A 20,194-nucleotide genomic window follows, 5' to 3' on the forward strand; every position below is an offset into this window, starting at 1 on the left:
GGCCTAGGCTTGGAAGCAGCAGAAATAATTTCTGCTCTCATTCTTTCAAAGTGAACATGGATACGTGGCTGAACTGAGCCGCAGGGAAGTCTGGGGAAGTGGGTTCGCCAAAAGCCCAGGACAATGGGGAGCATGAATTTGAGAAAAGAGCTAGCAGTACTCACTCTTTTAGGCCCTACTGAAATATGTTTAAGTACTTGCTAAATGTTCTTTACCCAATGAAGAAAATGATTGATTCTCCAAACAACCTCTAAAAGTTTATCCTTTTGTTTGGGAAGAAGTATTTGCAACCCCTGCCAGTGATGACTGATGAATTACTGTTAAAAAATGCTGTCATCATAAGACAGTCTTCTCCATCCTATGCATTCTGAGTCCTGTCGACAGAATTGGCTTGGCATTCTCAAAGTGATCAATGTTCCCAAAAGGTCACAATTTCAAAATATATTCCACCGTGTTAATATACACATTAAATAAAGTGAAGATGTAATATGTGATGAAAAAGTTCAGAGGCTCAAGAGGTAAATAAAAATTTTCGTATATGCCTTTGGAGGGGAACTGAGGAAACAGGTAGATAATGCCAGGAGCCCCCAGACTGTGGAAGTGTTGGAGTACCAGGCCGATCTAGGGTACACCAAGAAAGGCTTTGCATCAAGCTGAGGAACAGAGGTGGCCATTAGCACATTTATTTTAGTTGATTTTAGCCTAAGTTTACATTATAACAAATAAAAGTGTTACACATTAGTGCTTCTTGAAGTGACTCTTAAAGCTGTTATTGTATATAGATGCATATTATATGTATTTATAGTAAGACTTCATTTTATTCATATATATAATCTCTATATATATGCATGTTATATGTGTATAGAATAAGACACTATTTTATATATAATCTCTTAACATTTTAGTGGTTGTGCATGCATGTGTGCACATGGGCATGTTTGTCTCTGTTCCATGGTGACCACAGGGTAGCATAATATTGAGCACCCAGTAAAAGCGTCGTTAACTATTTCTGGGACAAGTAAATTTGGTTCATACTGAGTCACCCCCCTCCCCCGACAGAATTTTATTTTGATAATTTTGTTACAATTTTAAATTCTAAGCATTTAAATTTTTTTTGTGTCTGTGTACAACCACCTTTTAAACTGGGTACATGGTATGAGAATTCTTTTGTAATTTTATTAAATCTGATTTGTGAAAGAGAGCAGAGACTGAAGATGACTTGCACATACTAATAGATTATATGCTATAACAAAATGTTGCTTTATATTGCCACTCCAGCAGCTGCAGTTTCAAGTGTAGTTATTACTGGCTACAATATCACCCAGGTTTTTTTTTTTTTTTAATTATCAAAAGAAGTTCATGCTATTGACTCATTACTCCCATATTTATAATTCTTATTGAAAATCACTGGATTTAATTCTATTGGTTTCCTTCCTGATTGAAAACATTTGAACCCAGAAAGCACAGTATTTCTTAAGACATTTGTAACTATTCATCACGGATATTAAAATTACAATCATGCACCATTGTGTGAGCAGTGATTTAAAAAAAAAATTCTTTACACATATGGTAAGCGGGTGACCAATGCTATCCTGGTTTGAAGATGCTGAATGTTCATATAACTGGTATTTGAAATTTTGATGTGTATTGCATTCGTTACTGAATATCAAGAATACATTTTTTTGCTCATATAGAGGAAGTTTAAAATGGGGTCTTTTGTAGAAGCACCCATCCTGTTTAGAATGATATAACAGATGCTGAATGTTCACATATCAAACAAAATGCCAGCTTTCTGTAGAAAAGAGGTGTCAAAAAGTTTCTTTGTACCTTTAACGCATGTGATTATGTAGTACAAAATGCAGAGTTTGTAAAATTTCTTGAATATACAGGCAAAAAAATGAATAATTCAAAACAACTCATAAGTTCTACATTCTATTGTCCCTTTATAACGCAGGCAGAAGATAGCAGTGCGCTCCCAATAGAGCTGAATTTGCACAAGTTACACCTCTGAAAATGCCAGATGGTCTATGGTCTACTTTTGAGAGCTGTCACATATGTAAAGATTTGAAAAAAGAAAGACAGCTGAATGAGAGCAGTGGATCATTAAAGGGAGAGTGAGGGTCCCTAGGCATCAGTGGTGTTTTAAGAAGCATTGTGTCGTTCCCATATTAGTGTGCTTTTTTTTTTTTAAAGCCATACACAACTTTTACACAGTAAGGGAAAGAAATCTGTTTAAAGCCAAGTAGTTAGGGTTTAATCAGTGAGATGTTTTTGTTCTTTATTTGAGAATAAAATAATGTTTCCAACTTGGTTTTACTTATAATTTTACCATAAGATTCAAGTCACACCCATGAAAAATTAGCAGTGAAGTTAAAATAAATGTTAAGCTAGCTAACACGTCGAGGGTTTATCCAGTTTTCATTTGACTTACATACTGAATGTATCTGACCAAATCCTAAAACTAAGAAATTGTGTTAATGTTAAAAACCTGATGTAAAGAGCTAATACTTGGTTGTTACCTGACCATCGTACAAACTATAGTAGAAATAATTAAGTGACAGTGAAACAAAAATAAATGTACTATCATTTATCTGCCAACAGAAATAGATATCATTTTGAAGATTGAAATGTAGATAAATCATTAAGGATATGTTTGAATACCACTCAAGCCATACCCGGTAATTTGCAAATAGTCAATTTTGATAGTAGAAAAAGGTCAGATCTGTCAGTTTGAGAATTTGGTGGCAGGACATAGTTGTCTTTTACCACCTTTATTTTTATTTATTGAAAATGTTTAACCATGACATAGTAATTTTAAATTTATCTTGGATTATGGACTATGACAGGGCATTTTTGATTGATAAGAAGTCTCCTTAGCATTGGTCAGTTGGACATTTTACTTTAACCAAGCTCTCAGATTGCTTGAAATATTCTTTTCAGAGAAAAAGTGGCCCAAAACATTCCATTTATTTGGCGAGATTACTGGTAAGTGCTCTGAAAAGAACATCAAATTAGGTTTAACTGTCTTCTTTGGCATCCCTTTAAATACATATGCATAACTCTCTATGTTCAATAGCAGTCATTAGGATGTCATTCTAGTTGATACAAGAAGCTACAGGAGCAGCAGATTAATCTCTAGATCAAATGATTGCACACCCATAAGAAATAGGTCTCCTTTTGCAGATGCCTTGTCCATTTTTGTTACGAGAAGGTCATATGTAGCTGCTAAACAGAGAAGTGACCGTTTTTGTTTTCCATCAAGAGTAAGGAAAAAAACAAAATATTTTGATATATTTTCCCACCATTACTTTGTAGTAGTCCCAAATATTTAATTTTTAGATAATCATCCTCCCTTATCGCTGAAGAGCTGAAAAACTGTATGAGGAGTTCATAGGCTAGTTAACAAATCAGATATTAATGTTAACAGATTTGGTAGGAAAGCATGCTTTTGTTAAGTAAATACATGAATTTTTTTTCTTGAAATATGCACATTCATGAATGGACTGTTTTGATATGTTAAGATATTTTTCTTTAAGAGACATAGGATATGTGAATAAGAATTGAAGTAAACAATGTGTGCTAAAGACTTACTCAACTGCCAACTGTCCTCTTTGTCAAAAATATATACCGTTTTAGCTAATCCCCAGATCACAGATAATCAGGCCCTTTTAGACATTGTCAATGCCACGTATAATTGCTAAGCTTTGCATGCAGTACCTTTTCTAAATTGAAGACTTACTAGTGTTCAGATTTAATTTATATTTCATAACTGTTCATAATCATAAATGGGAAAGAAGACCAATTAGAACAGCAGTTTTTGATTTTGAAAATCCAGGAAATTACAAAATAGTTAAATTTTGGCAATGAATGTTTTTGGTTCTTTCTGTTTTTTGCCCAACTGCTATGATTGATAGCTTTGCTTAGGAGCTACTCAATGAATGTAAATGTTGATTTGAATAATCTCATTACTTAACCAATGTAAACAAATAACATTTGGGGCTGGGGGGAGAGGAGTCAGGATTCTTTAGCTACAAAAACCAGAATCCATTTTGGCTAACTGAAATAGAGAAAAAAAAAAAATGATTAGCACACAGACCCTCCCAACAGTTACACAGCCAAGGATCATTCCCATCCATTCATTGAGGCTTCTCTGTTGAAAACCCCACTGCTGTACCATTAGTACACGGTCTACTAGGGAGTGGATATCGGACACCGCACCCCACTGCCAGGACCAGTAAACACCTTCTTTACTGTCTGCTGAGAAGGAGGTACCGCCTCCCTGGTGTGGCTGCGTGGAAGTCATACTTGTGCTCGGTAGGACTTAGGTCGCATACCTGCCCTCCAGCTGCAGAGGAATCTGGGAATGGGACAGAGGAATTGACAAAATCTGCGAGGGTGTTCAGAAATGCCAGGCAGCACAAATGATGAATAGTCATCCTACTCTTTTTTATGATTCATTGTCCAAAGAATCAAATTTGTCTCTCCTCAGTGTCATGGTATTAAGCCTCTTATGTTTTCTTTTAAAGATTTTATTGATATATTTGAGAAAAGAGAGAAAGAGTGTGTGCACAAGCTCCTGAGAGCATAAGTAGGGAGAGGGGCAGAGGGAGAAGCAGACTCCTGCCTGAGCAGGGAGCCTGAGGAGCTGATCTCAGGACTTTGGGATCATGACCTGAGCTGAAACTTAAGAGTCGGGTGCTTAGCCAACTCTGCCACCCAGGCACCCCTCATATTTGTTTTTCAATTTGGAATGTTTTGCTTTTCATATATAGGCATTTAATCCATCTGTAATTTATTTCTATAAGGGTGCATGCACTTGTATGTGCACACACACACACATCTTTGGAGCTCTCTCTGCTTTTCCCCTGGTTATCTGACTGTGCCTGGACCAACATCACTTGGCCTTAGTTCCTGTAGTTTCTTAAGAAGACTATGCACTAAGGGAAGTGTCGTAACCCTCTTTTTCTTCCTTAAAATTGCTTTAGTGATTCTTGGTTGCTCTTCCTTAAAAATTTTTGGATCAGCTGCTCGAGTTCCATGTAAAAGCCTGTTGGAAATTTTATGGGAATTACACTAAATAAATAAATTGGGTAGAATTAAAATTTACTCTACATTTGGTAGGATTTTATGTCCTTGAGTTTTGTTCTGTGGTTTTTGCCATAAAAATCTCTGCCCATTTTGTCCTAGCTTAATTCTTAGATACTTATGGGAGGGTTTTGGTGGCTTATTTTTTTCTTTTTTTCCTTTATGTTGTGAAGAGTTCATTTTTTTCTTATTTGCTGCTTGACTATTGGCATAGAGGAACTTTGTTGATTTTAATATGGTTGATCTTGTATATATCTTATTTAATTCTTATTTCACAATTTGTAGTCTAAATTTCCCTGAGAACCTTCAAATTAGGTATACATCTCAAAAATATTTTTTCTCAGACCTTTTATTTCTTTTTCATGTTATATTGCTTTCGCCAGGACCTCCAGTGTAATGTCAAATAAGAGGGATGAAGCTGGGCTGCTTTTTCTTGGTCCTGACCTAAATGGGGACATTTCTAAAGTGCTGACATTCAATTCTGGCAGATTTGTTTTATCAGATTAAGAGGAAGCTCTCTTCTATTCCCAACTTTTCATAATGGTTTATTTTTGTACCAAATTAAAAAAATAAATACAGAAAAGGTTTTCTCCGGGATTTATTTATTTATTCATTCATTCATTCATTCATCCATTCATTTATTTATTTATTTATTTTTATTTCTTTTTTTCCTCCGGGATTTAAAGTGAAATTGAAGGGGTGCCTGGCTGGCCTCAGTCAGAAGAACATGCAACTCTTGATCTTGGGGTCATGAGTTGGAAACCCTTATTGGGTGTAGAAATTACTTAAATAAATAAAACTTTTTAAAAAATTAAGGGATCCCTGGGTGGTGCAGTGGTTTAGCGCCTGCCTTTGGCCCAGGGCGCGATCCTGGAGACCTGGGATCGAATCCCACATCGGGCTCCTGGTGCATGGAGCCTGCTTCTCCCTCTGCCTATGTCTCTGCCCCTCTCTCTCTCTCTCTCTCTGTGACTATCATAAATAAATAAAAATTTAAAAAAAATTAAAATAAAATGAAACTGAAAAGAAAACAACTGTATTTCTGTATTGTCCAGTTTTGATACTTGGATTCATTGTTCTTTTCCTTTTATCCAAAAAGATGATTAAGTATTTCATCCCATAATCAGGGATAGTAAGAAAATATTGCTGTGTTTCTAGCACACAAAAGAGGGACCCAGTACATAGAAAATAAACACTTGCCGTTGAATGAGTGTGGAATGACCTTTTCAGATTTCCAACTTAAATTTTCTTAAAACACAAAACAGTCATTCTCGTTATATTCAAATTCGTTGTATAAAGTCACTTTTGATGACCCCGCTCCCACTTATGTTTTTTTACTAATTGTTTTCTCTCTGTCCATATTTATTAATATTTTACTTCTATTTTGTAGAATCATGGGTGTAAAGCCCAGAAAAAAAAGTCTGTGACTGAATATATGTTGACGATTTTCAAATATTTCTTTTTTAACTGGAGAAACTTTTCCTGTCGTCTAGCCCAACCCCAGCGCTTGCCTCAGCTTCCAACATGCTCACAGGAACCAAGCGAGGAGGAAACCAGCAAGATAAAGAATGGCCACACAAGTCTGAGCAACGGGAATGGAATTCACCACGGGGCCAAACACGTATCTGCAGATAATCGAAGACTTTCAGCACCTGTTTCTCACAAAATGCATAGAAAAATTCAGTCCAGCTTGTCTGTAAACAGCGATATCAGTAAGAAGAGTAAAGTAAATGCTGTCTTTTCCCAAAAGACAGGCTCTTCACCTGAAGGTAAGTTTGAGATGTATGCTTATTTTATTTGACCAGATACAAAGTCATATTCACCAATAACTACTTGATCAAGCAAACATGAATGAGGAAACTTGCTTATCTTTCAGACAATGGGAATTTTGGTAAAATGCAACCTCTCCAAAGGGAAGCCCAGGCTAGGAAGGGAAGTGCCAGCAGCTGACATCCTGCTCTAGATTCTTGTCTTCTAGAGTGAAGAGTCATTACTTTAAATAGAATTGATACGCTTAACTGTTTCTCGTACCACATTTAAAAATACAAATGCAACATGCTAGTGGTGGATGCATGTATTTTGTCTATCCCTGATTCATGTGTTATTATGTGGTTCAGTGATAAGATTACCTGCTTAGATTTTTGTCTTGCAAATCCGTTCTTAAAAATGTAAAACTAGGGATCCCTGGGTGGTGCAGTGGTTTGGCGCCTGCCTTTGGCCCAGGGCGTGATCCTGGAGATCCGGGATCGAATCCCACGTCGGGCTCCCGGTGCATGGAGCCTGCTTCTCCCTCTGCCTGTGTCTCTGCCTCTCTCTATCACTGTGTTCCTATCGTAAATAAATAAAAATTTAAAAAAAATATTAAAAAAAATAATAATAAAATAAAAAAATAAAAATGTAAAACTAAAAAGAGGGATCCCTGGGTGGCGCAGCGGTTTGGCGCCTGCCTTTGGCCCAGGGCGCGATCCTGGAGACCCGGGATCGAATCCCACATCGGCTCCCAGTGCATGGAGCCTGCTTCTCCCTCCGCCTGTGTCTCTGCCCCCCTCTCTCTCTGTGACTATCATAAATAAATAAAAAATTTAAAAAAAAATGTAAAACTAAAAAGAGAAAAAGATTTGGTGATTTTTTTTTTTTTTTTTTTTTTTTTTTATATCCATGTCAGGGAGTGGGCCAGGGGATCTCTGGCTTCACTGGCTAGCATCTTCTAGCCACCAGTACTGCCACCCCCTCTGGCCCTACCTCATTCCCCGCTCACTGTGCTTTGGCCTGTAGTTTCTCCTGTGCAGCTACGTGGGCATTCTCTGACCTCTCAGGAGCCAGTTATTATGTCTTCTGCTTCATCCTCCCCTTGGCCAGGTCAAATACTCTAAACCAGGTAAAGATTTTCTTCAGTATAACATAAACCCATCTGATAACAATGAGTTTACAACCCACAGACTCGTCTTACAAAAATAGCTTGCCATATTATGTATTTTTTAAAAAAGAATAGTCTCCCTACCATATATAAGGTCCCAGATTTCTGCCAGCCTATCCATGTTCCTCTGTTCTTCCTTTTTCCTCTCCTTTAGCCGTTCTTGGGATCAAATAACTCAAGTCTGTTTCTTAAATATAGATGTAGATAGATATTTCCTCCTCTGGTTCAGGTATATCTGATTTTTTTCCTTATTCCCCTTACCTTTCAATTTTAATTACCATGAAATCTTAAATAAGGAAAAATCTGTCGATGCTTCTGTGAAGTTGGCCATGCTTATTCATAGAGATAAATTGAGTTGTAAATAGGAAATTGTATTGAGAGTTACCAAGAATGAGTGGGAGAAAGGATATTACGTTTTGGCTACAGGTGTCTCAAACTCAACTGAGGTAGAGTGTTAGGTTGATCAAATGATATGGTAATAAATGGTCTGCATAGTTCCAGGTCAGTGACACTACTTTCCAAACTAATTAGATTGAAAGGGACATGATTGACACTTTAAAATGAGTTTGACATGTAAGCTGTATGGTCATCTCTGAAGCAGAGGTAGGCTGTTAACTAAACTGGCTCTCCAAGGAGTTGGGAAGGCAATGCAATTTTCTTTAGAGTATCTTTGCTTCTAGGTGATTGGGTGAAATAATTGAAATGTACTTGTTTTATACATTTGAATTTACTTATCACAGCCTTAACCTTTTATTTGCCATTTGATATTTACTTATTTTAAAGAATGGTCTCTCAATCCAACCTGAAAGGTACATATACATCCAACTCGAGATAGCTTCCAGAATTTTTAAAAATTTTTCCGTTATTTGCTTATTTTTAAAATCATGTCTGAAGTTATGTTTGATAGAAGAATGCAGGGTTTTTTTTTTTTTAAAGATTTTTATTTATTAGAGCGTGTGTGAGTGGAGGGAGGGGCAGAGTGAGAGAAAGAATCTTAAACAGGCTCCATGCCCAACACGGAGCCAGACGTGTGGTTCAGTCCCTCAATTCTGAGATCATGACCTGAGCTGAAATCAAGAGTCAGATGCTTAACCAGTGGAGCCACCCAGGTGCCCCAGGAGTGCAGCTTCCTAAGTAACATACAAACAAGGAAGAAACTCAGTAGTGTTGAAAGAGTTGTACTCTCCCTGTTTATCTCCTCCTCTTCCTCACTCAGTCCTGTGAGTATGTGAGGGAGATAAAGATTAAGGATAATCCTGCTCTATCACAAAATATTTTCCAGATTGGACTGGGGGTACAAGTAATATGAAATACAAATGAAGAGGTCTAAATACATCATACAATGTCCTATCCAGAACTTGGCTGAGAGGCTATAGAATTTAGCCAACTCTATGTTCCTTTTGTTGTAACTGCTCAAATCTAGATGGATATTTCCTTGTCCCGGTTCATATATTCTCCAAATTAGGTGTTCTTATGCTTTTTGATGCTTTTTAGGGTTGGGCCCTGACTTTTCAGTTTTGAAGTTAAAATTTCTTCTCTGGCGATGTGCTGTATGTAGTTCAACAAAAAAGGACAGAACTGGTAGATGGCAAGTGAAAGTACAAAAGTTGCAAGCTCGGCCACCAGCTCTCTGGGTTATTCGGGTTTCTCTGGAGCTGCTTTTTCTATAAAATGGTTTTGAGTAGAAATCTTCCAAGTTAGGTTGGGTTCCAAGATTCTGTGATGCTGTCCTCACAGCAAAACTGCTTTGCTTCAGGCAGGTTTCTTGCTCTATAGAATACGTGATTCCTGGTTGAGCAGAAATTTAATACGTGCTGAGTTGGGACAAGGCAATGGCAGGAATGGTTTTGTTGAACAGGGATAGTATCTGGATTTCAGGAGGTCTGTATGTCAGAACAGTCAGTCTTGAACAGGCCTGATTTAGGACATGAAGAGAAATGGATAAAAGTTATTTCAAAAAAAGGAGGGGTTTAATAGTTTTCTCAGTTTGGTTTTTGTTTCACATTTTCTTAACAGTTTTTATTGTCGATGCCTGTTCCTCTTACAGTAAAATGAGCAAATGAATAGCAAAGTAATATCCATTGTAAGCCTCAAAATCAGCTAATCATAGTTTGACAGTGTGTGTTTTTCTGTACAAATGGTACTTGTGGTTATTTTTGTGTTGCCCATAAAAGTGACAAGTAGGCATTTTCTGGCTAAGATGATGGAATTAACTCTTTTATTTTGCTTCATTAAGAGAAGGAAGGGCCTCTTTGCTGACCAAGTTTGGAAAAACTGAAAAAATATGCACCTCTTGCTTACACAGAGCTAAAGACTGACCCAGCCCCATAACTGAGCCAGCATGTTGGCGACATCTTGTAAGATGAAGCTGTGGGTTAGGTACAGCCTGGGTGCAACTAGGAATGTGCACCATCCAATCTCTTCTTAAGCTATGTTGATTCGTCAGTTAACTCATTCTGTGTTCCTCCTTCACTCACATGATCTCATTTTACCCTCCCCAAAGCACTGTAAGTCAGTCGACTCTATGTAATTATCTAATTGAGCCTCAGTTTTCTCATTTATAAAAGACAGGCCAAGTGAACCCACTGACATCAATTGGTATATGGTAGAGATGAGATTGAACCCTAGACGTTCTGGCTCCACCGTCTATGCTCTTAAGCACTGGTATTTTGCCTTACTAAATTTCCTTGAGGTAAAGGTAATTACTGGTCACTCCACCACTGGTCCACCACCACTGGATTGTGACTGGGTCACCTAGGGGTTAGGCAAGGATCTTCTTATACATGTGCCTTCTAGAAGCCTTTCTTACTAAAACTTTGAAAGGAATTTACACGCTTTTGCCCTGTGCTTGTTTTCCTTTCCTACCAGACTGTAAATTCTTTAGGAGGCTAGACTCACCTGAGTCTATTTCTTTTCTTTTTTTAAATGGTGGTGCCCAGGACAGTAGCTTCATGGTTTCCCACCAGTTAATAAGTGATAGTGTTTTATTTCACACACCTTTATCCTATTGTTCCTTGAAACTAGCACTAGAAAAGAAAATGTGTACTCAAATTCATTAAAAAAAAATGTTATTTTAAAAAGTTCCTTTTATGCAATAGAAGAAAAAGAATACCATGTTGGGAAATATTGTACCTTTTATCTAAAGGTTATTAAATAGGTAGATTCTACTTGTTTTGTATAATTAAGTATTTTCATACATTCTTTAATTTTCTGATTGCATCAGCCAGGTGGAGAGTTTTAAGACTAAATGTTTAAGATTCTTGACCTTTGAAATAATTATAGTATAATTTAGTATCATATAATATTCAAATTGCCAAGGGTTTTCATTAGACTCTAAGACACTTTTCTTATCATAGGAATGGTAAATCCTAACACATTTTAGGTGTGCCAGTTACAGCTCTATCTTTGTGTAAAGATTGTTTCAAAAAAGATGTTTCTAGAGCAGACTTTGTATGTTTTGGGTTAATGTGCCATCATATATACATCTCCAGCCCCAGAAGCTCCTTGAACCTAAATGCTGAACAAGACAGTCAAGAGCCTTGTGTATATAACAGTACCTAGGATCCATCTCCTTTTAATCACACGGAGGCTGCATGGCCTAGTAATTAGAGCATAGATGCTGGAAGCTTCCAGTCTGCTTCAGCTCAAATATTAGCTTTATTACTGTCCCATAATGTTTTCTTCTGTAGGCTTTATATGCTTCAGTCTCTTAAGTATAAAATGGGGATATCATTCATACTTCTTCATAGGATTGTTGTAAAGAGGAATTGAGTTGATATCAAATTCCTTGGAGTTAGAACAGCCATCTGGCTCAGATGAAGTGTTTGATAATGATGATAGTGACAGCAGCGTCACCTGAGGAACTTACATGGGTTAGGAATGTGAACTGCAATGGAGACTCAACAGAGACTTGAGGGTAGAGAGAGACATTCAAGGCTGAAAGGGTGTTATGGATTAATGTGTTTTGTTCAGAGAACCATCAACAGTTCACTGTTGTCAAAGCTGAGTTAGGAGCATTGAGACTGGAAATGTGACAAAGGGCAAGTCCACAGCAACCCTGGGATGCCTTGTTCCTCCAAGCTTTAATAATCTTCTCTAAAGGACACCATTTTATATCCAGTGTATATTTCTTGGACAAAAATTCTTTTCTCTCTGTAATGCAGGAATTACTTAAAACCAGATGCTTTCTTACCTGTTCAGTGTGGCTACCTAGTGAGCACCCACGCACAGATTGCTTTTATAATCCTTTTGTACATTAAAAGTAACTATTGCCATATATGACTTGATGAATTACTTTAGACTTGTTGAGCTGGGATGCTACCAAGCTCTAGAAAGTCTTTGGATAGACCTAAGCCCAGTCGTCCAATTTTACTGGTTTTTCTCTGCTTCCCTTTCTTCGACCTATATTCTTGGCTTCCTACTTGTCTGAGCTTTTTCAACTTTTTAGAGCCGACTTCCTTCCCCTTTTCGGTGTTATTTCCCCTTGTATTTGTAGCATAGGAGTTTATACTGGAGAGACAGGGCACAGTAGTGTCCGTGGGAGGAACGAGGCATGATTGGGAGTCTGGGTGGGGCACACAGCCTTCAGAGGGGATGTAGTACAATTGAGCATGACTGTTTGAAAAGCTCACCGGTTGGGGATCCCTGGGTGGCTTAGCGGTTTGGCACCTGTCTTTGGTCCAGGGTGTGATCCTGGAGTCCCGGGATCAAGTCTCGCATTGGGCTCCCGGCATGAAGCCTGCTTCTCCCTGTGTCTCTGCCCCCCCCCCCACCCATGTCTATCATGAATAAATAAATATTAAAAAAAAAAAAAAAGGAAAGCTCACCGGTGATCAGACACATCCTGCCCTGCCCCCCTTCCTTGATTTCCCCTACCCTCCCTCACTGCAAACCTTGACATAATTCCATGTGTTTGAAAGTGTGCCCTTACTGCAGTCGTTAGAAGTCCCTGGACCTGTGGTTAAGTGACACAACTAAATGCCCTTGCTGCTTCTCTCCCCTCAGCCTGGAATGTTCTCATAATTTCCTTTGCCTTTTTGAGCTGTGCATTTTTCGAAATTGCAACTTGGGCATCATCTTCTGGTGCTCAGTTTTGAGCTAATTGTCCTGCTTTTGTGTCCCCCTAGCACCTTCCACATTCACAATGATACTGAACTTTGTCTTCCTGCACTAAAATGTGATTTCACTGAAGGCAAAGAGAGAATACCGTCGTCTTCTTCTAATTTCCAGCAGAGTGTAGAGTCGGGCTTGTAATACCGTGTTCAGACAATGTTGAAGCAAGTAAGGAGCATAAACCTGAGAACACAGGTACTTGTTCTTTAGCATTGCATAGACGTGATGGTTGAAACCTCAATGGCTAAAATCCGCAAGGGCGAGAAATGTGGAGCTGTAGGAGTGCAAACATCTGAGGTCAGCACAAGGCGAAAAGAAACTCCAGAGGTAGGACTCGAACTCAGAACTTGGCCTCTCATCCCCATCATTTCCCCATCATTGTGGTCCTCACTCAACAATATGTGCCCAACCCCTAAAACCGGAAAAAAAGGTAAAATTCAAATTGAATTGTTCATTCTCCATTACATAATATTATAAAATCTTACATTCCTTTTCCCCCATAAAAACGTCAGTTTTGCCTGTAATTATAGAAATACAAGTATTTTAGTGGAAGAATAATAGGATTTTATGATATGACTGTAGTGTTATAATCTGAGCTTCCAGAAACAAACTTTCTGTGGCTTTGGCAAGATCTGTCGCTGCATTCCTCAAAATACTTAATTTGCTTGGATGATGTTTTGTTTTGTGCTGTTTTCTCAGGCACTGTGCCTTCCATTCCATGTCAAAATGATTGTGTGGGAGAAAGGTTTAGAATTCTGCTTTCCGAGGCAGTATTTGCCAGTCCAGTGGAAAACAGGCCATTAGTAAATTTCACTGCTCAACTAACAAACTCAGTGGAACAACAGTAATACAGTGAGATGGGTGTGTGAGGAAAAAAGGCATGATCAAAGCTGACGGTGTCAGAGTATAAATCATTCTGCACATATAAATCATTTTTACTCACTTGAGATATTTAATCAGTTGTTTTTTTTTTTTAAACTGAACCAATTATCTATCCAAAGTATTTATAAATGGTAACTGTGTCATTAGGACCAACTGTAAATATTTAAATACACTTCCTTTAGAGTTTAGGAAAAGAGGTTAACTATATAATTTATGTTCTAGAGTAAATTATTCTCGTACCTATCACTTTGATGAGGAGCACAGAAAAGATTTTATAAGGTTCTGAAATAGATAGAATTTAACATTTGAAGCATCTCAGAACTGCATCTTTTAAAAGAGTAGACCACTTTGCAGGCTAGGTTAAAGAAGAGAAGGAGCCATCAGCTATGTGTGGATTTTACCTCCTTTACCTTTGGCTTTTGGGTTTTGTAGACAAGATGCTTCCACCACTGCTCTGACAATTAAATTAGCTTCGCATTCACTCAGGAGGTGGGTGGGGAGGAAATAAAACAATAGAGATACAGATAGATTGGCCAGGAAGCTCTGGGGTGTGGGGTGACAGAGCCAAGAGACTATTTAGAAACTCCGCTTTAGAATAATAGGCTAAATGGAAAAATTGAATCAGTCTTAAGACCTATTAATACACCAAAGTTTTAATTTTTTCTTTCATGATGAAAAGTTTATTTAGGTGGTGCTGTTACTAGGTCAAACGGCAGTAGGTAGGTACAGCAGCTGCCCTGCTCTAGGATGAAACTTTATTTTCAACCCCATGATTTGTGCAGATGTGAGCAGTGAGAACCAGAGGTTTGCTTTAGGGTTTCGGGATTAAGTGCTGGGTCCTAGCCCAGGGTTAAATGTGAGTAGAACTCAGTAGTAGTCAGCCGTACATCCTAATCAGGATGGTCCTTCATTTTCTCAACTAACTGAATTAGAAAATTAATAGAAATTAGGAAATCATGAATAGCTCAGTGTAGTTTGAGTTGAGCTGTAGACCAGTTCGATTTTAAATGATGATATACAGTCCAACAGCATTTGGAAATACACAATTGGAGCTTGGGGGGAGTTTGACCCAAGTACATTAGTTTATATTCTCATAGAACATTTGAAACTGTGAATTTGGATGAGTTTCTGTAAGAGATTTAAGAGAAAAGATCAGATGGCTGAAAACTAAGTGACTCAGGGATCACTGGAGGCCAGCCAGCTTGGTGGGCTGGGAATGTGGGTTTAGCTTACGTGCTTGGGAGACAGTCCCATGGAAAGTTCAGACTTTGCACTACAGGTGATGTCAAATAGAGTAAGTCAGAGTGAGGCCAAGACACTGATAAGAAAACCCTCGGGAGAGGTCAGAGGCAAAGAGAGGTGGATGATTATCTTGCTGAGAAAAAAAAAACTGGAAAGGGTAGTGTCATGGAAAGAATGTTTTAGGAAAAGGACCAGATAATTGACAGGTTCAGCAGGATGAATACTGAAATAATTCTGTTGGATTTCATTGTGGACGTCATTTGGTGACGTAATTTAGAGCCATTTTCATGGAGAAGCCAGGATGATGTGGGTTGTGGAATGTTGAGGAAACATACTGAGAACAATAGTTCTAGAAGGCTAAAAACCAGGGTGGAAGAGTGGGTCCAGGGAGGTTGTTTGTTTGTTATGTATTATTTTAAGATGGCTTTGAATGTGTTTACATTTCAATGAAAAAGATCTAGGAGGGAGGAAAAATTTGAATATGTAAAAAGGTAAAGGCATTAACTTCTTCACGAGCCAGCATATAGGTTCTTTAGAGTTTGACTCTTGAGTTCAATTATACTGAATTTTGTAGTTATATATCTTTACCAAAGAGAATTGAGTGACCAGAGAAGCATTTACTGAATTGTTAACCTAGATGACTCTACTGACTAGGTATGAGGAAATGTGACCTCAAGTGATTAAAAAGCCTATCTCAAGCCCCTACTCCTACCCCATTCCAAGAACACTAACTGGCATTGGAATGGAAGGCATTGACAGGGTGGGCAGTTAGGATTCGGAGTTCCCAATTTCTGACTGTTGCATTTTAGACCATAAGTTGATGGAAGTTTATAGCTTCTTATATTTTAGATGGGTAAGGCCCCTGATTGAATTTAAATCATAGCTTAACTATATGCAGTATAAGAAAGGAAATACAGCATCAACAAGTAGAAAAGGCAGTTAAAGAATTAGAAGAAAAGTGTAGGAAAAATAAGGAAACCATTGCATAAATAGAAGTTAATTTTAAAATGTATTATGTGGCCTACTCTTGACTGAATTACTGTTGCAGGCAAAAGCTTGAAAAGGTTAAGACCTAACCTGGAATAAATTGGCATATTGATTATGATAGTCTTTTAGACAGTGATTCATTTTTGGTTCCTGGGCTTCTTTGAGAATCTGATAAAAGTTGTGATTCTTTTCCTCGAGTTTTTAAGAAAGATAATGGTAATGGAATCCTGTTACCTCTTGTGTGGTACCTACAAGTAAAGACATTGGACAGCTTCAGACATCTTACTTCAAAATTGAAGGTCCTCAGACATTTGAATAGCGAAGGGAGAACAGCTAATGAGAATGCTGAAGAGCCATTGTAAGGATTTTGAACAGATGAAGGACATGATCTAACTTACCATTTGTCAGCAGCACCTGCTTCTGGTGCTGAGAGTTAACTACAACAGGCACGCAAAAGCTGAAGATCAAGGCCTGCTGTGTGCCTCTCGCGGGAATTCTGATGGGAGATGGCTGGGTTAGATCAGGGTGAGATGGTGGTGGTGAGATGTTGTGGCATAGGGATATATTTTGAAGGTAGAGTAAGATTTACTGAATGATGAGATTTCAGTATGAGAGAAAGATGGAAGTCAAGGATGATTCCCAAGTTTTTTGGCCTAAAGTAACAAGTTGTCACTACGGGAAGAACAGTGGTTCATTGGTGGAGGAGGATAAGGATTTTGGTCATAGTCATGGATCTGAGGATAACTCTTCATAATTCAGAGGAATGGTCTGCAGCCCAGGATATATTTTATGAGTCATCAAGGTATAGAATGCTCGGTGGATGGCATCACCTAGAACTGAGGTTCTCAAGCTTAGCACAGGGTATTTGGAGTAAGAGCTTCTGGACATTACCACTCTCTGGGCTTTGCCCCCAGAGATTCTAATTCATTTGGAATGGGATAGGAGTGGCTAAGGTATCAATATCCTTTCCAAGCCCCACAGGATTTCAGTGTGCATACAGAGTTAAGAACCACTGCTCAGGATGCAGGTAAAGGTAAGCATTCTAAAAACTGAGCCCTGGACTACTCCATGTAGAGAGGTCAGAAAAGGAAGAGGAACCTTTATTTAAAAAAAAAAAAATAGAATGAGTAACTGGTGATGGTGAAGGCACCACTAAAGAGGGACAGCTTGGAAACCAAATGAAGACAGGTGTTTCAAGATAAAGAGAATGATCATGTGTCAAATTCAACTGAGATATCCAAAAGGATAAGTGAGAGGTGACCCTTGACATTGTGGTGACCTTCATACTTTTGGTGTTGTGATGGGGACAAAAGTCTAATTGAAGTTGGTTCTAGAGAGAATGAAAAGAGGAATTAAAGATTACAAGTCTGGGCTACTCCAGTTCAAGGAATTTTGCTGAAGAGGGGAATGTTTTCAGACATGAGAGATACTGGGTGATTGTTAGTGGTAATGAGCTACTGAAGGTGAGAATAGGATGTCTCAGAGAGAGATGGGAGGAGATATATGCCTTATGCTGTAGTTTACTGATATCTGTATCTATATTGTATCCTTCTCCAGTTATGGACCATGAAAAGAAAGCAGCCATGCTTTGGGGTGATCTTAGAAAGTGCCTCCTACCTCTAAGCACTATACTACAGCAGGCGCTATACATTTATTGAGCCACGTATCTTACAGATGACCAGTAGGATTTGGCATGGATATTACAGCTTTGGAAACCTTCCATTTTAAGAAAATATTTTATCTTTTGGAACGATGGTAATTATGATAAAAGTTTCCATTCGTTTAAGGATTTCAAAAAATTATTTCATAGTTACAATAATAGCACTAGACACTGCGTAATACTACAATTCTCAAAGGAGGAAGTTTTTGGGAAAAGATACAGAATGTGCAGGATGTTTTGAATCTTCTGACAAAAACTGGCTGATGACTCATGAGTCTCTTGCTGTTTGTGAAGTATACAGAAGGAAAATAGTATCAAAGTATTGCTCATTGGATATAATTTTTATCTTCAAATATTGGAGGTGACCACTTTCAGCAAAAGTCTCAGATGCTCAGATAAACCGAGATGTTTTGTGTTTCACTTTAACCTAAAATTTACCACTTTAGCTACAGTATTTACATTGAAAAAAAAATTAGGATTTGAGGATTAAAGAATGAAAATACTTAAGCTAATGAACTGAAGAAAATACTGATGTGTAATCCATACTAATAATTTATGCCCAAATGTCATGTGGTCTGCCTACTAACAATCTGGAAGAAAGAGAAAATTCAAACCATTAAGTCTAATTAGGTTATAGTCATGTTCCTTTGACTTCAACTAAAACCGTTTTTGATGATACTCTACCGTGTATTTTTTGTCTTGGTGCCTTCATAAATTTCCCAAGGTTTTTTTTGCCCCATGTTTTATTCTGTTCTTTTAGTTCTTTTCTTTGTGTGCCCCCACCATCATCCCTGTATAATCAAAAGATCTATTGTCTCACTTGCTTAAATACGCCCAAAAATGTTTAAGAATAGAGAATTGTAGTATTGGGGTGAAATTAATTTGGAACAGGTTAAAAAAAGATTCCGAAGGAACAAGAACAAAAGGGTGTCCTTCATCTCCAGGAATAGGTCTGTTTTGTCCCTAGAGAAGCTTCTCTCTTTGCAGATCTAGCCTGCAAGCAGAGTTTTGGCTCATTTTGGTTGTTACTCCAAAGTATACCTTCTATGTATCTGTCCATCTGCCTATCCTCATCACCACCGCCCCTTTGTCTCATCTTCTCACTTTCTCTCCCTTCTGACTCAGAAGTTTTGCATTATTTCATTGAACAGTTTATTGCAATTTAGAGGAACCCAAATGGCAGTGATTCATGACATTTTCAGTAGTGATGTTTTAATATTATTTTCCAATAGGTTTATTCTTAGCTTGTATGTTTGTGAGTATGGGTACATGGAGATTTTCAGGGCTATATCTTTTAAGCCAAGACCCCAAATTTTTTAAACAATGATTTCTTGTTCAAGGTTGAATTAGGCTCTCGTGGTATTGGAGTTTATGTCTTTCAGAATACATAGTTGCTGCAGTGTTTGGAGTGAGGCAGGGTCATTTGAGAATGTGATTTTTAAAACTAATTGAAGTAATGTAGAAGAAATGTGTATAATTTCTCTTAGAAATGTTTGCACTAATTTAGTAATGTATAGTGTTCAACTAGTACAGTTTTTTTGTATAATTCTCAGTATAGTATAAAATAGGATAGAGGGGAGCTGATGGTAAAAGTTTGGCTTAAGTTGAATACACTAGGAAGCTTTTTAGAAATATCCACTTACAATTCTCCAGTTGAGGAGTTCTTAGCTTTGGGAGAGGTCCATGACTTTGGGAGAGGAAAAAAAATTATTTTCGTTAACTTCTATACTTGAAATCTAGCTTTCCGTAAATTAGAAATGGAAATAATAAATCTCTGACTTTGTCGCTGATATTTTCATATCCTATTACCATTCTTGCAGAAATACTATTTATGCTAACCACTACTGTAAAATTATGGTAGTTGATGTGTTAGAAGAAGCACCTATTTTTATTCTATGTCAAGTTTTAACATTTTAACAATTTTGGTTTCCTTTGAAATCATGTTTATTTTACACTTTTAAAAATATTTTGTCCACAACACACAAAACAACCAATACCAGGCTCTACCCTGCTTTGCTACATCCTAAGCATTCTTTATAACCTTATATTTCCGTGTGCAGTTTTCATAATGCAAAAACACAGATTTTTTTAATAGCTTTCTTTTTCGGCTCCTATGAAATTGAAATAAGCGTAAATTTCCACCTTAAAAACTATGTCACATAGTAAATTCCCAAGTAACCGTTGTTCTCATGTTTACATTTTCATGCGTACTTTTGTAAAATTATTTTTTAACCACACCCTAGTCAGCAATATCAGGATACAGAGCCATGGAGAAAATGATTTCTGTGGTTTTGCATGCCACAATTTGG

At 37.7% G+C, this 20,194-nt stretch overlaps 1 protein-coding gene across 4 annotated transcripts in view; it reads left to right on the forward strand.

Moving 5' to 3' along the window:
• The window catches only part of MDFIC (MyoD family inhibitor domain containing), an 86,903-nt gene that overhangs the window by 45,952 nt on the left and 20,757 nt on the right, over positions 1–20,194 (forward strand). For all 4 annotated transcript variants that reach the window (XM_072764841.1, XM_072764842.1, XM_072764844.1 and 1 more), the window contains one exon: positions 6,579–6,854. In XM_072764841.1, the coding sequence (XP_072620942.1) occupies positions 6,579–6,854 (276 nt within the window). The remainder of the gene's footprint in view (positions 1–6,578; positions 6,855–20,194) is intronic.

Source organism: Vulpes vulpes, chromosome 7 (assembly GCF_048418805.1).
Source record: "Vulpes vulpes isolate BD-2025 chromosome 7, VulVul3, whole genome shotgun sequence".
NCBI classification, from domain to species: Eukaryota; Metazoa; Chordata; class Mammalia; order Carnivora; family Canidae; genus Vulpes; species Vulpes vulpes.